The sequence below is a fragment of the Eubalaena glacialis genome, chromosome 11 (assembly GCF_028564815.1).
Source record: "Eubalaena glacialis isolate mEubGla1 chromosome 11, mEubGla1.1.hap2.+ XY, whole genome shotgun sequence".
In the NCBI taxonomy this organism is placed as follows: domain Eukaryota; kingdom Metazoa; phylum Chordata; class Mammalia; order Artiodactyla; family Balaenidae; genus Eubalaena; species Eubalaena glacialis.
This window is the reverse complement of record NC_083726.1, coordinates 109,299,694-109,315,258: the sequence shown is the minus strand read 5'-3', so window position 1 is coordinate 109,315,258 and position 15,565 is coordinate 109,299,694. Positions and strand designations below refer to the sequence as shown.

At 40.6% G+C, this 15,565-nt stretch overlaps 2 protein-coding genes across 2 annotated transcripts in view; one reads left to right on the top strand and one right to left on the bottom strand.

Moving 5' to 3' along the window:
- KLRG1 (killer cell lectin like receptor G1) overlaps positions 1-11,600 on the top strand; it is a 48,875-nt gene extending 37,275 nt beyond the window's left edge. Inside the window, exon 6 of the transcript XR_009702574.1 lies at positions 11,523-11,600. The gene's annotated coding sequence lies outside the window, so the exon portion shown is untranslated. The remainder of the gene's footprint in view (positions 1-11,522) is intronic.
- Positions 6-15,565, bottom strand: LOC133101756 (alpha-2-macroglobulin-like). The gene is given in 14 exon segments (XM_061206684.1): positions 6-136; positions 929-1,033; positions 2,180-2,246; positions 3,226-3,316; positions 4,330-4,457; positions 4,628-4,846; positions 11,580-11,803; positions 12,586-12,619; positions 12,621-12,767; positions 13,390-13,464; positions 13,805-13,960; positions 14,808-14,905; positions 15,106-15,282; positions 15,496-15,565. Coding segments are annotated over 13 exon segments (1,605 nt in total). The 5' UTR covers positions 15,236-15,282; positions 15,496-15,565.

The window sequence follows — 15,565 nt, the reverse complement described above, 5'->3', positions numbered from 1 at the left end:
ATCAACTAAAAAACGATGTAGATGATTTTGTATTTAGGAGGACTGGCTTTAAGAGCAAAATAGAGGCTTGACACATGGAACGCAGACTGCTTATCTGTGTTGCTGGGGGCACTGTACTCAGCCAAAGCTGCTTCATCTGAAAGACACGATGGGGGAAAACCTTGAGAATGGGAGCTTCAGTGGGACAGGGTTTCATGGAGAGGTTTTGACATATCAGGACTGCACACTTCACTGAATCAGGAACTGCATCATTGCAGAAATGTCGGCTTGCTGGGGAAGTAGACAAGAGTGGTCTTGGGATTTCCACTCTTGGTACCATTGACATAATCCCCTTCTCTGTGAGAGAAGTGAAGGGCTGACCACACTGCAGTTGTTCAAGCAAAGTACAAGGGGGATAACTGTAGGTGTGTGTCCTTTCAGTTCTGCTTTGATATTTGCTTCTTTCCCCCTTCATGCTATTTTCTTATCGTTTTCTCCTAGTCTACAACATTCAGCAGGTTCCTCTCCACTAATCAGAATAACACCCACGTTTTATCTTACAACTCAGATTTTATTTTCTTTGTTTGGTCTTCGTAGACCATTCAAGGGATTGTTCTCTTCCTATCTCTAATTTCCTCGCCTAATTATCTGTATAATTCTCCAGGCTCTTATTTATTACTTTGCATTGTTATAGCATCTTTTAAAGGAGATTTATATATCTCTTTATCTGTAAACATTTCTTTGTAAAACTCTTAGTCCCTTGGAAGTTTTTGCATGATTGGCAGACTTATGTTGTAGGTAGTTTTTGTAGTAGTTTTATAGGCCAAGGTAGCAGGAATAAGGTAACAGAATATGTTGAAAACAGGGCTTACTTACAAATGTCTGTCACACTCTAATTCCTTTATTATGGATTGAGGTTACTTAGCGTTCTTAGTCCTCTGTTACTCACCAGTCTCATAGTAGTCATAGACTTTCACAATAGCAGGTTGCAGATCTCTTACAGGGATGTCTTGTAGAACTGAGAAGGAAAAGCTCAGTGTCTGATTGGTTACCTGAAAAAAGAAAGGGAGAGTAATCCAGAATCAGGGAGACCTCACCTCTTTTCCTTTGGCACCATTCAATCTTCATCCTTTGAGGAACAGTTCTTAGTTGGCTGACAGAGTTCAATCTCAAACCAGCTGTGCTCCCTAACTTCTCACCTAGGAGGATGGCGATAAAGATTTTAGAGTAGGAACCTGAGGAGCTAGAGGAGAGCTCCTTAGAGTAATGAAAATTTACCAGATTTTTAAACAATTAAAACAATTCATATTCCTCCATGATGTCCATACATGGCTCTGCTCATAGTGAGAGAAAAATTCTTTTCACTGGCAGACTGACTCTATCCATAGTAATGTTTCCAAATATTTAGAAAACAGACATTTTTCAAAGTATAAACATACATGTACAAAATCACAGTGGTTTCTTGTGTTGCTAATGAAATCAATTACATTATGATAAAACTGACTGTGATGAATACATCTAGACTGATAACATATATGTCTATATCTATGTATCTATGTATCTACATATCTATCTACCTACCTACCTATCTACTTGTCTATCTGCCTTTCTATCTACATCTAATTTTTTGTATACATTTATGTTAAGGTGAGGTTGACATAATCATTGGCCAACTCCTGGGAACACGTCCTACTCTAAATCAGCAACTTTTCAAGTAGGCTTCTAGATGATCAGGCGTGTTTGTGGAAAAGAGCGTCTACCTGAAGTAAGCAGAAATACTCATATTCCTATTTTAGTACAAACAAATCCATATCCTCTGGCCCCCCCAACCCCCATACTTCTGACACTCCAAACTCCAGGGAAGCCTGCAATGAGGAAAGAGAATTTAAAATATTATCTAGGGACTTCCGTGGTGGCGCAGTGGTTAAGAGTCCGCTTGCCAATGCAGGGGACACGGGTTCGAGCCCTGGTCCGGGAAGATCCCACATGCCGCGGAGCAACTAAGCCCGTGTGCCACAACTGCTGAGCCCGCATGCCACAACTACTGAGCCCAAGCACCTAGAGCCCGTGCTCCGCAACAAGAGAAGCCACCGCAATGAGAAGCCCGCGCACCGCAATGAAGAGTAGCCCCCGCTCGCTGCAACTAGAGAAAGCCCTCGCACAGAAACGAAGACCCAACACAGCCAAAAATAAAATTAATTAAAAAAAAAAAAAAAGACATTGTTGTTGCTCACTTCTGTCCTGCTCATGTGGCGTGATAGCTCAAGCTGAGGGAAATGAGAGAAATCACCAGTGTTACTGAATAAATGAAGCCCTTGGGGTACTAAGAGACAAGCGGACTGTGGGACTGAAGTATGTACAAAGAGGAAGCTGGGATTAAATTCCTTGAAATGAGGTTTGCAGATACTCATCCAGTAGAATGGAAACATATATAGAAAATTGTGAATACCAATACATCAGATGTAAGATTGAATATTCATATGACTCAGTAACAGGGGTCCTTGGCTTCAGTTTGAAGGTAAGGGAGAAGTAGCCTCAAGTAAGATAACTACTCATCTGAGATTATTTATGAAGGTATCTTTTTTTTTTCTAAAGTTACAACTAATAATAATAGTTTACATTAATTCAAACACAGCTCTGAGCATTCACTGTGTCTTTATCTCGTTCAGTCCTCCCCGCTACCCTATGAGACAGGCACTTGTTACGCCCATTTTACAGAAGAGGGGACTGAGGCATAGCAAAGTGAAGTGACTTGCCCTAAGTCACACAGTAAATAGCCAAACCAGGATTTGAACCCAGGAAGTCTGGCCCCAGAGCTTGTGTTCTTAGCTGCTAGGCTGCCCCGCTCTCTGCATGGAAAACTTACTCATGGGTGTGGAGCTGAAGATATCTTTATCTATTCTAACTAACACTGATCTCAATTTTTTCTGAATTCCCACAGTATTTGAAGACTATACCGATAAGTTTGGTACTTAATTACATCTTGTCCCGAAATGTTATTTGACGGTTTCAGTTACCCATTTCTAAATATTCTTAACTAGAATGTAGGCTCAATTAATTCAGACATCTTTCTTCTATTTCTTGTATTGGTACTTAGCACAATGCTAAACATATGCTGGGTACCAAATAAATTCAATTTCTTTAATTAGGACCAATGTTGTTTTGACAAGTTGACCTTATAAGGATGCTGTTGGTATGGTCCTACGCTGGGGATACAGAAAATTCAAATACCTAGGATCTACTTACCATTTTCACTGTTGGTTTCAGGGGAATGAAACCAGATATCATCTTTACATCAACAATCACTATGTTGGAGACCGGATGGTTCCCTTTGTATCTACAGATACAAGGAAGGGAAGAAACAGGCCCCTCTATATTTGAATCTTGCCCTCCTTTAAGGTCCAGCATAACCCCTAGCGTCTTCAAGTACTTTTCCTAATGATTGCCTTGTCCTCAGTGATCTTTCCATACCCAGAAATATATAACCTTTATAGTCAATATGAGTGGTTCTAAAAACTGACTGTATGGCGGAATCAGCTACAGAATTCATTAAAAAAGTGGATACCTGAGCACAGCTCCAGAAATACTGAATTAAATCTCTGAGGGTGGGACCTGGCAATATGCATTTTTAAACAAATTCTGCAAAGGGCAATAATCAGATTTTAGAATCTCTGGCATATGCTACATCTTTGTAACTCATACATTTTAGATTAATGAGTATCATTTTTTTATTTGAAAATTATCTTCACAACTAGACTATAAGATTCCTTTAGGTAAGAGACCCAGTCTGTATTTATATTCACTATAGCTACTTGAGTGTAATTTTTATTTTTGCTTAATTAACATATCTTGCTTTTATGAAGTACATTTAACTTATTTGTCTATTGATGATAAACCAAATTGTGAATATTATTTTTTCTTTTCATCTGAGACTCATTAGATTTGTCATTATAATCAGTCACTTGTTCTATTCCAAGTAAAGCTCGGAAGAGTGTTATTGAATTGTGAATTCTTTCTCTCTAGAAACATGAAATTTTAAAAGACTAGAAAGCCTTTCCTTTAGAGATAAGGAAGAAAGATCCCGTGTTAAAGTATTATTGAAAGGAATTATTTATTCTTTAACAATAGTTGTGGGTAATAAAATAATCCTGGAGGCAGACAAATTGAGCTCATAACACTATAAATTCTTCATTTTCCATGTTGGTGAAGACATTCTTTTTTTTTTTTTTTTCATTGACAAGGCAAAAAGTTAGTGAAGAGGATAACTTTAGGTCGTTTTGAATCTATGTACTCGAGAGTACTAGGTAGCTAATATTTTCAGAAGTAGATAACAGAGACAGGTATTCTTACCTGACTTCCAGTGAGATTTGGAAGCTTGTGTGGGCTTTGAGTCCGTCACAAGTTTGGAGTATTGTCTGTACATGTAGATTGAATGCAGATTCTTTCTTCTCCAAGAAGACATTGTATTTCAGAGCTGTCTGTGAAACATTATGAATAAAAATAGTTTCCACTCCACAGGATCCTTCGGTCTGTCACAATTTCATTTCTCCTGATTTTTGCTTTCACAGCCCAAGTAAGAATAAATAGTTTCCATTTCCAGAAGGAGGGTTTACAGTTGAATCTCTCCAACTTTCCCCAAGAGCCTTACCTGAATATACACACATGCTTCCCCTGACACATTTACGCTGTACTCCCCAGGAATGTCTGGTAACGAGACCTGCTGTAGTAACAGGCGGTTGGTGTTGTCCACTTTGAATTTTGTGGAATATGTCCCTGAAGACTGGATGGTCACCTGTGCTGCCTTCCCAGTTCTGGCAAAGATGGCTGCTCCGTATCTGGACAAAGCATGGAGAGCCACAACTGTGTCCTGGAAGAGATGTGTGTGAAAATCCAGGATAGGGTCAACTTTTGGGGCCTTGGGTTCTTCCCAAAGTTCATTTTTACTATTACAAAGGTGTCATGAAATTTTCTCCCTCATTATTTGAATTCTGGGATCTTAATTCCAAGACTGATTTCAATCTTTGATATATCTCAGGATCTAAATTTTACATAATTTCTGTATACAGCTTGCACTAGAGCAAGCAAATTCTCTCACAGCAAGTGGGAAATTTATATATGAATCAGGCTCATTGCCTGGTATTTGCTATTCCTCTTTCTCTGCCTCTGACACCCACCATCTCTTCCCACAAAACTACAATCTTGCTCTCTCTCGTTACCAAACATGTACTTTTAAAAAATTAATTAATTAATGGATTTTTAACATCTTTATTGGAGTATAATTGCTTTACAATGGTGTGTTAGTTTCTGCTGTATCACAAAGTGAATCAGCTATGCGTATACATTTATCCCCATGTCCCCTCGCTCTTGTGTCTCCTTCCCACCCTCCCTATCCCACCCCTCTAGGTGGTCACAAAGCACCAGCTGATCTCCCTGTGCTATGCGGCTGCTTCCCACTAGCTATCTATTTTACATTTGGTGGTGTATATATGTCCATGCCACTCTCTCACTTCGTCCCAGCTTACCCTTCCCCCTCCCCGTGTCCTCAAGTCCATTCTCTACGTCTGCGTTTTTATTCCTGTCCTGCCCCTAGGTTCTTCAGAACCATTTTTATTTTTTTTAGATTCCCTATACATGTGTCAGCATACAGTATTTGTTTTTCTCTTTCTGACTTACTTCACTCTGTAGGACAGACTCTAAGTCCATCCACCTCACTACAAATAATTCAATTTCGTTTCTCTTTATGGCTGAATGATATTCCATTGTATATATATGCCACATCTTTTTTTTTTTTTTTTTTTTAAAGATTGATTGATTGATTGATTGATTGCTATGTTGGGTCTTCGTTTCTGTGCTAGGGCTTTCTGTAGTTGCAGCAAGCGGGGGCCACTCTTCATCGCGGTGCGCGGGCCTCTCACTATCGTGGCCTCTCCTGTTGCCGAGCACAGGCTCCAGACACACAGGCTCGGTAGTTGTGGCTCACGGGCCTAGTTGCTCCGCGGCATGTGGGATCTTCCCAGACCAGGGCGCGAACCCGTGTCCCCTGCATTAGCAGGCAGATTCTCAACCACTGCGCCACCAGGGAAGCCCCTGCCACATCTTCTTTATGCATTCATCTGTTGATGGACACTTAGGTTGCTTCCATGTCCTGGCTATTGTAAATAGAGCTGCAATGAACAATGTGGTACATTACTATTTTTGAATTATGGTTTTCTCAGGGTATATGCCCAGTAGTGGGATTGCTGGGTCGTATGGTAGTTCTATTTTTAGTTTTTTAAGGAACCTCCATACTGTTCTCCATAGTGGCTGTATCAATTTACATTCCCACCAACAGTGCAGGAGGGTTCCCTTTTCTCCACACCCTCTCCAGCATTTGTTGTTTGTAGATTTTTCTGATGATGGCCATTCTGACTGGTGTGAGGTGATACCTCATTGTAGTTTTGATTTGCATTTCTCTAATAATTAGTGATGTTGAGCACTCTTTCATGTGTTTGTTGGCAATCTGTATATCTTCTTTGGAGAAATGTCTATTTAGGTCTTCTGCCCATTTTTGGATTGGGTGGTTTGTTTTTCTGATATTGAGCTGCATGAGCTGCTTGTATATTTTGGAGATTAATCCTTTGTCCGTTACTTCATTTGCAAATATTTTCTCCCATTCTGAGGGTTGTCTTTTCATCTTGTTTATGGTTTCCTTTGCTGTGCAAAAGCTTTAAAGTTTCATTAGGTCCCATTTGTTTATTTGTGTTTTTATTTCCATTTCTCTAGGAGCTGGGTCAAAAAGGATCTTGTGTGGGAGTGTTTCTCCCTCTGCTATATTTTGGAAGAGTTTGAGAAGGATAGGTGTTAGCTCTTCTTTAAATGTTTGATAGAATTCGCCTGTGAAGCCATCTGGTCCCAGGCTTTTGATTTTCGGAAGATTTTTAATCACAGTTTCAATTTCAGTGCTGTGATTGGTCTGCTTATATTTTCTATTTCTTCCTGGTTCAGTCTCGGAAGGTTGTGCTTTTCTAAGAATTTGTCCATTTCTTCCAGGTTGTCCATTTTATTGGCATAGAGTTGCTTGTAGTAATGTCTCATGATCCTTTGTATTTCTGCAGTGTCAGTTGTTACTTCTCCTTTTTCATTTCTAATTCTATTGATTTGAATCTTCTCCCTTTTTTTCTTGATGAGTCTGGCTATTGGTTTATCAATTTTGTTTATCTTCTCAAAGAAACAGCTTTTAGTTTTATTGATCTTTGCTATCATTTCCTTCATTTCTTTTTCATTTATTTCTGATCTGATCTTTATGATTTCTTTCCTTCTCCTAACTTTGGGGTTTTTTAATTCTTCTTTCTTTAATTGCTTTAGGTGTAAAGTTGTTTATTTGAGATTTTTCTTGTTTCTTGAGGTAGGATTGTATTGCTATAAACTTCCCTCTTAGAACTGCTTTTGCTGCATCCCATAGGTTTTGGGTTGTCGTGCTTTCATTGTCATTTTTTCTAGGTATTTTCTGATTTCCTCTTTGATTTCTTCAATGATCTCTTGGTTATTTAGTAGTGTATTGTTTAGCCTCCATGTGTTTGTATTTTTTACACTTTCTTTCCTGTAATTGATATCTAATCTCATAGCATTGTGGTAGGAAAAGATACTTGATATGATTTCAATTTTCTTAAATTTACCAAGGCTTGATTTGTGACCCAGGATATGATCTATCCTGGAGAATGTTCCATGAGCACTTGAGAAGAAAGTGTATTCTGTTGTTTTTGGATGGACTGTCCTATAAATATCAATTAAGTCTTTCTTGTTTAATGTGTCATTTAAAGCTTGTGTTTCCTTATTTATTTTCATTTTGGATGATCTGTCCATTGGTGACAGTGGGGTGTTAAAGTCCACTACTATTATTGTGTTACTGTTGATTTCCCCTTTTATGGCTGTTAACATTTGCCTTATGTATTGAGGTGCTCTTATGTTGGGTGCATAAATATTTACAATTGTTATATCTTCTTCTTGGATTGATCCCTTGATCATTATGTAGTGTCCTTCTTTGTCTCTTGTAATAGTCTTTATTTTAAAGTCTATTTTATCTGATATGAGAATTGCTACTCCAGCTTTCTTTTGATTTCCATTTGCATGGAATATTTTTTTCCATCCCCCCACTTTCAGTCTGTATGTGTCCCTAGGTCTGAAGTGGGTCTCTTGTAGACATCATATACATGGGTCTTGTTTTTGTATCCATTCAGCCAGTCTGTGTCTTTTGGTTGGAGCATTTAATCCATTTACATTTGATGTAATTATCGATATGTATGTTCCTATTACCATTTTCTTTATTGTTTTGGGTTTGTTTTTGTAAGTCTTTTCTTTCTCTTGTGTTTCCTGCCTAGAGAAATTTCTTTAGCATTTGTTGTAAAGCTGGTTTGGTGGTGCTGAATTCTCTTAACTTTTGCTTGTCTGTAAAGGTTTTAATTTCTCCATTGAATCTGGATGAGATCCTTGCTGGGTAGAGTAATCTCGGTTGTAGCTTTTTCCCTTTCATCACTTTAAATATGTCCTGCCACTCCCTTCTGGCTTACAGAGTTTCTGCTGAAAGATCAGCTGTTAACCTTATGGGGATTCCATTGTATGTTATTTGTTGCTTTTCCCTTGCTCTTTTTAATATTTTTTCTTTGTACTTAAGTTTGATAGTTTGATTAATATGTATCTTGGTGTGTTTCTCCTTGGATTTATCCTGTATGGGACTCTGCACTTCCTGGACTTGACTGACTATTTCCTTTCCCATATTAGGGAAGTTTTCAACTATAATCTCTTCAAATATTTTCTCAGTCCCTTTCTTTTTCTCTTCTTCTTCTGGGACCCCTATAATTTGAATGTTGGTGCATTTAATGTTGTTTCAGCGGTCTCTGAGACTGTCCTCAATTCTTTTCATTCTTTTCTCTTTATTCTGCTGGGTGGTAGTTATTTCCACTATTTTATATTCCAGGTCACTTATCAGTTCTTCTGCCTCAGTTATTCTGCTATTGATTCCTTCCAGAGAATTTTAAATTTCTTTTATTGTGTTGTTCATCATTGTTTGTTTGCTCTTCAATTCTTCTAGGTCCCTGTTAAACGTTTATTGTGTTTTCTCCATTCTATTTCCAAGATTTTGGATCATCTTTACTATCATTACTCTGAATTCTTTTTCAGGTAGACTGCCTATTTTCTCTTCATTTGTTTGGTCTGTTGGGTTCTTACTTTGCTCCTTCATCTGCTGTGTATTTCTCTGTCTTCTCAATTTGCTCTACTTACTATGTTTGGGGTCTCCTTTTCGCAGGCTGCAGGTTCGTAATTCCTGTTGTTTTTGGTGTCTGCCCCCAGTGGGTAAGGCTGGTTCAGTGGGTTGTGTAGGCTTCCTGGTGGAGGGGACTGGTGTCTGTGTTCTGGTGGATGAGGCTGGATCTTTTCTTTCTGGTGGGCAGGACCATGTCTGGTGGTGTGTTTTAAATGTCTACTTTTGATGTGCCTTCCAGAGACACCAAGGCAGTCAATAGTTATTAGTCTCTGATCTGCACTCTGATCAAATAAAAGGAAAAACTTTTTAATTCCAGTCTTTCCTGTGGATTATTTCTCTATTGATACCATTCTATTAGAATGTACTTCATGCCCCAGAAGATCTCTCTTTTAGAACTCCTTCTTTCTTCTTATTAAAAATGAGTCTCAGGACTTCCCTGGTCGTGCAGTGGTTGGGAGTCCGCCTGCCAATGCAGGGGGACATGGATTAGATTCCTGGTCCAGGAAGATCCCACATGCCGTGGAGCAACTAAGCCCATGCGCCACAACTACTGAGCCTGTGCTCTAGAGCCTGGGAGCCACAGTACTGAGCCCATGAGCCACAACTACTGAAGTTGCGCGCCTAGAGCCTATGCTCCACAACAAGAGAAGCCACTGCTTGCCGCAACTAGAGAAAGCCCATGCGCAGCAACAAAGACCCAATGCAGCCAAAAATAAAGTATAAAGTAAATTAATAAATTTGTAAAAAAATGAGTCTTGACACTGTCTTTTGGACAATGGGACTGAAAGGAAGAGAAAACAAACATGAAGAGGGTATTTTAACATCAAAATGAAGATTATCCATTTCAGAGGGACGAGAGAGACAATGAAGTGAGTTGCAAACCAGGGTGGCACACCGGTCATTGAGATTTCGCTTCTCTATATTTTATTTATCTTTTAGAAGAGTCTACCATTTCACCAAATTTCTGTGAAGATAAGTTCTGCAATGTACACTCAGAATACTGAGAGTGGAAATTACAAGGTATTACGTTAGATGTGTTTCTTTAGAAATAATATTTGATACGGCTGGATGTGGCTGGACGATTAAAGTTAATGGTTTATAGTCCTGATTGAACCCACATGTAGAGAATGGAGAAGGGAAGCATGAGTTTGTGTTACTTTTAAGAAAACTCAAAGAAGTTCTGTGGCATAATAAGAAATATGTATTTGGTCTCTGCCCCTGGATCCTGATACAAGAATTTCTAGGACCCTTGAAGTCTTTGGAGTGATGAGTTTCTTTTTGTATGCCAATGAAGTGACTCTCGGAGGATGGGGGATGGTTGCCAGAGGAACTAGCCACATGATTAGAGGATTGGAACTTTCAGGCTCAACCCCCCTCCTACTACCCACCCTCTACCTCTGGGGATTGGAGAGGGGCTTGGGATTGACCAGTGGTCAGTGATTTAATCAGCCATGCCTATGTAATGGGACCTCCACAAAAACCCTAAACAAAGGGGTTCAGAGAGCTTCCAGGTTGGTGAACAGGTGGAGGTGCTGGGAGGGTGGTGTGCCCAGAGAGGGCATGGAAGCTGTGCACCCCTTCCCACAAACCTCGCCCCGGGCATCTCCTTCATTTTGCTGTTCCTGAATTGCATCCTTTATAATAGACCGGTATTAGTAAGTAAAGTGCTTTCCTGAGTTCTGGGAGCCATTCTAGCAAATTATCAACCTCAAGAGGGGGTTGTGGGAACCCCTAAATTATAGCTGGTTGGTCTGAAGTACAGGAGGCCTGGACCGGTGACTGGCACCGGGAGTGAGGGGCAGTCTTGTGGGACTGAGCCTGTGAGGTTTATGCTAACTCCAGGTTGTTACTGTCAGAAGTGTTAAGGGTAGAGGAAAACGGTTTTCCCTTTAGGACCTATTTGTAAGTAAAATTAGGAGAGTCTGTCAAGAGGGGAGGGAAAGGAGAGGCTAGCTGGTGCAGTGGGACAGAAAGACGTGGGTGAGCCCCTTTTGTTCGTACATCATACTTTAGGCAATTAACCTCTCTGGTTCAGTTTAAGGGTCTGCTTCTAGGTTTCTAGACATTCCAGAATTTTAGACGTTGTCCGTAAATTAAGGTTGTGGTTTCTGAGCAAAATGTGGTGTGGTACAAAGTGAGGTATAAAGAGAACTCTAGTTCGCTAGCACAGGGATTAGGACAATTTATTTTGGGAAATGTTTTAGACTCTTTTCCTTATTTCCTACAGACTCAAAATGATAACAGATATCCTTTCCCTCATTTCACGTCCTCTTCTCCCTTTTCCTTGCTCTTGTCACTACAGATTTGTCTGTTGTTCAAGCCTCCCAGCTGCACCCTAACCGAAAGGGGAACCACACACCTGGGTGGAGGAGAAGCCCCCGTGGGAGTTCTGCTGCTTTGAGATCCACTTCACGATGTGCGTGGCGGGGGTCAGGTCCTCCGAGGTCAGGGCAGGCTGGGCCGTGAGGTAAGCGAGGAGCACATAGGCTGTCATCTCCACTTCAGCAGAGGGAGCCTGGTGTTCGTAAAGATCCTCCACTGGTGCCTTGGGTTTCTGAGGTTGCTCCCAGTGCATTGCATTGTCTTAAGGATAAGAATAGAGAAAGAATGAAAGCTATTGGTGTTTAATGTATGAGAGTATGTTTATATTTAGTAAGAAATAAATGTAGCAAAAGCTGAAGTAAGTTTTTTACTTCAATCATAATATCCCTAGATTTCTTATTTCTGAGTAAAAATCTGAACTTGCTATGGTCTAGTGTGGTCGAGGGAAATATTGAGGACAGAAATTTATAAGATATGAACTGAACTACTTTCTCAAGTGTTGTTCTGGTAGAACTGGTGGTGAAAAGTCAGACATGATTTCCTCACTTGTTGGTTCCTTTGCTCCCAATCTAAAATGATTTGGTCATTGTTTAGGTTTTTTTTGAGATGAAATATAAAATCTTCCATCTTATTTCAGAGAGTTGTATTAGAAACAGTAACATGGAAATTGTTATTATGGATGACATTGTCTTTGCTATGGTGCTTAGTAGCTTCTCCTCACCCTGATACACATTCATTTACCATAAAGAAAAGTATAAATGTCAACTATGTTTGTCTTTGTAAATAAAGGGAGACTGAACACCCCCCCTCCAATTCACTCTGTGATGTTACTTTTATCTATCTTGTTTTCTCTATAACAGAAATTCCAGGGAAGATTTGTGTGTAAAAGGAGCATTAGTCTCTTAATGGATTAGTCTGCATAAAAATGTCAGCATTTGTAGTGGTATAGACCAAAAAGGAGGTTATTTTCAGGAATTCAACATTCTTCCCCTTTTCTATCCAGTGGAAGTGGATAGGGAGAACAGCTTGATGTGTGCTCTCACCTTCTTTTATTGCTTCCTCATCAAGTGATTTCAGTTAACTCTCTCCTTTTGGCCTGGTCACCTGCCAGGGCAAAAGCATAGGCCAACAGTGCCCTGGTGTAGATGTGGCTGCCTCGGGCCTCTGCCTGTGTTCTTTTCTAGGCTGATTCGAGGCAGACCAGGGCCTTGTGGACAATAGGGTGCTGTGAAGGGAGAGCAATATTATCCTGAGTTACGTGGAAAGGGGTCCTGGCATATCCCAGAACAAACATAAAGACAGTAAGATACGTGGGACCAGTGCTTTTCAAATAAAAAAAATTAGATCAAATGGCTTTATCTAACCATCTCCTGATCATCTTTTTAGAAATCACTGTTTTTTTTTTTTTTTTCTGGCCACACCATGCAGCTTGTGGGATTTTAGTTCCTGGACCAGGGGTTGAACCCGGGCCCTCATCAGTGAGAGCTCAGAGTCCTAACCACTGGACTGCCAGGGAAGTCCCTCACTCTTTTTTTTTTTTGATTGTAAAAAAACACACAACATAATTGAAATCACTCTTTAAAAAATTACTTTCTAAGTAAAATAAACTGATAAGGGCAGGGCTAGAGGCCATGTGTTTTAGGATTAGCTTTGGCACATAGTCCAGGTCTTTACTGAACAAATGAATCCTTCTTGATGGGTCAATCGGAGTCTCTATCATTTTGGCAGATGCATCAGCACTGAGCACAAGGAAAGCTGTCACTGGGCTTTGAGAGGAGTATTATTAGAACAATAGGGCAATGGTTTCATGGCGGTCTGGGAAGCTGAGGAAGTGATGTGGTGCCTACAGTGACAGGGAGTGGAATCTCCAGAAGGGCCATGGCAATATAGGCAGAGAGGGTCACTTCGTCGTCCACTCCACCCTGTAAGTACAAGGGAGGGAAAGAGAGATTATTTCCACTTCAGGAAACGTTTTGAAGATATCTCCTCTCCTCATGGTCAGTCCTTTCTCTTGCATGGTCCCTGGGAAGTTCTCCTATACATCTCTCCCCACCGTACAAAGTGCTACTCTCAACTGAGATTCCATTTCTTTTACCTCAGTGGTACGTGGGTTTATTCTCCCACCCTAACCTTCTCCCGTACTTCCTAGTCCTTTCCTTTAGGAATTCGTATGTGCCTCCTTCTTATGTGCCTTCACCCTTGGACAGGTTGCCATGGAATAGTGAGGTCAGGAGGTTCAGACTAGCTTACAAAAGCAATCACCTTAATGGCACTGTTGAGCAGTGACCCAGAACTCCTGAAACAGCCATCACCCTTTTGCTTCTCAGAGAGCCAGGTAAGGGCTTGGGTAATGTGGGCTGCATCAATGAAGATGAAGGCTCGAGGCTGGGCGAAGGTCTTGAGAACAAAGGCTGTGAGCTTGATGGAGGAGGAAGAGTGGGCTGATGAGGCCATTTATTTTCATGCAGCACATTCAGTGCCCAGGCTTCACGGGGACCCCTCCACACTCGTGAGTCAGTATGAGGGGTTCGGAGTGCTTAGAGCTGGGGAATCTGTCTTTGTTCCTCCAGGACAAAATGGTTTCAAGTGGTCCTTACTACCTTGTTCACGTTCTCATTGCTTCAAGGATTCAGGCTTCATCTTCCTTATTCAGGTGATTGACTCAGACATTTGCACTCTCATGCTAGGTTTTCTCCCTCTCTCTGATTTTCTATTGTAGATGAGACAAACCTTTTCTGCCATCCCTGATATATGGACTAACCTCTTGGTGATGTTTGCATTCTTCAAAAAATGAAATACTCCCCCCTGAACCTTCCTTCCCTCTCCTTCCACCAACTGCCTTTTCATTAATTACCTCTCTTTTCATTAATTGCCTGTGTGTTTTGTCTCAGAGGAACAGCACTTTTTGATACAGGGTTGTGTGAAGAATGGCAGCAGTTTTTCTAGTCTCAGTTTCTATCATCTCTGGGTACTGGAAAATAACTTAAGGTGGCCAGATTTTTTTTTACTTATGATGGTATTAGACATGAGAAAGTACATCTTAATTACTGTGTTGAATCAAAAATGCATTTGGGAGTCAAGGTAGATAAACCTTGAGACCAGTCCCAACTCTGCCACTTATTATTTGTGCCACCAAGAAACATTTACTTAACAACACTAGGTATAAATTTCTACCTTTATAAAATGAGGTTCATAATATCTAAGTTGTAGGGTTTCCATGAGGAATAAGAGTGGCTATGCTTGTGCAAAGTTTGTCCTATAGGACCTTTTCTTACCAAGTGTTGCCTTCCTTTGTGACATGTTGGTTCCCAAAGGCACTATAGGAGCCACCTCTGTGTTTGTAGTTCAGCTGCCTCTGATAACCTGGAACGGAAGGTTTCAGATGGCGCGTGAAGTAGCAGTGGCACATCAGAGAAAGAGGATTCCCTAATGGGCAAGCTGATGCCCATGACGTGCCCTGGCCTCTCAGGCACAAAGGACCCACCAACAGCACTGCTCTTCATGCCCAGTGGATGTCACGCCTGTTTGTGGAGAGAACACCTACAATAATAAAGTGGACTCACCAGCATTGAGATGGCCAATGGCCTTGGATTTGACCTCCTGAGTCAGTTGTTGGGTTTCATTCAGATATTTCAGTACATAGATATTAGGAGCAAACAGGACCATGTTCTGTCCTCCACAGCCATAGGGCATCTGGAGAAGGTTTTGTGTGTTTTTTTTGGCAGAACCTAGTATGTCACCTGGAAATGAAAGATGAGATGTCAGAACAAGGAGTTATAACTTGAATGTTGGATCAGATATGCTGGAAACCAAGTAGCAACTAAGGAAAATATAGAGGTATGAGAAAGAAGTTGAAAAGCTGAAGTGCTGTTAAAAGCTATATTTGAAAAAAAGTAGGGGGAATGGCAGTGGTGGTTGTCCCACGTTCTCCAGGGACTGAGTGACTCAGTCACCCAAAACAGAGAAAGAGGCTCTGGCTGATTCTTTCACTACCTTTGGTGGGAGATTCAGGGACAATTTTTC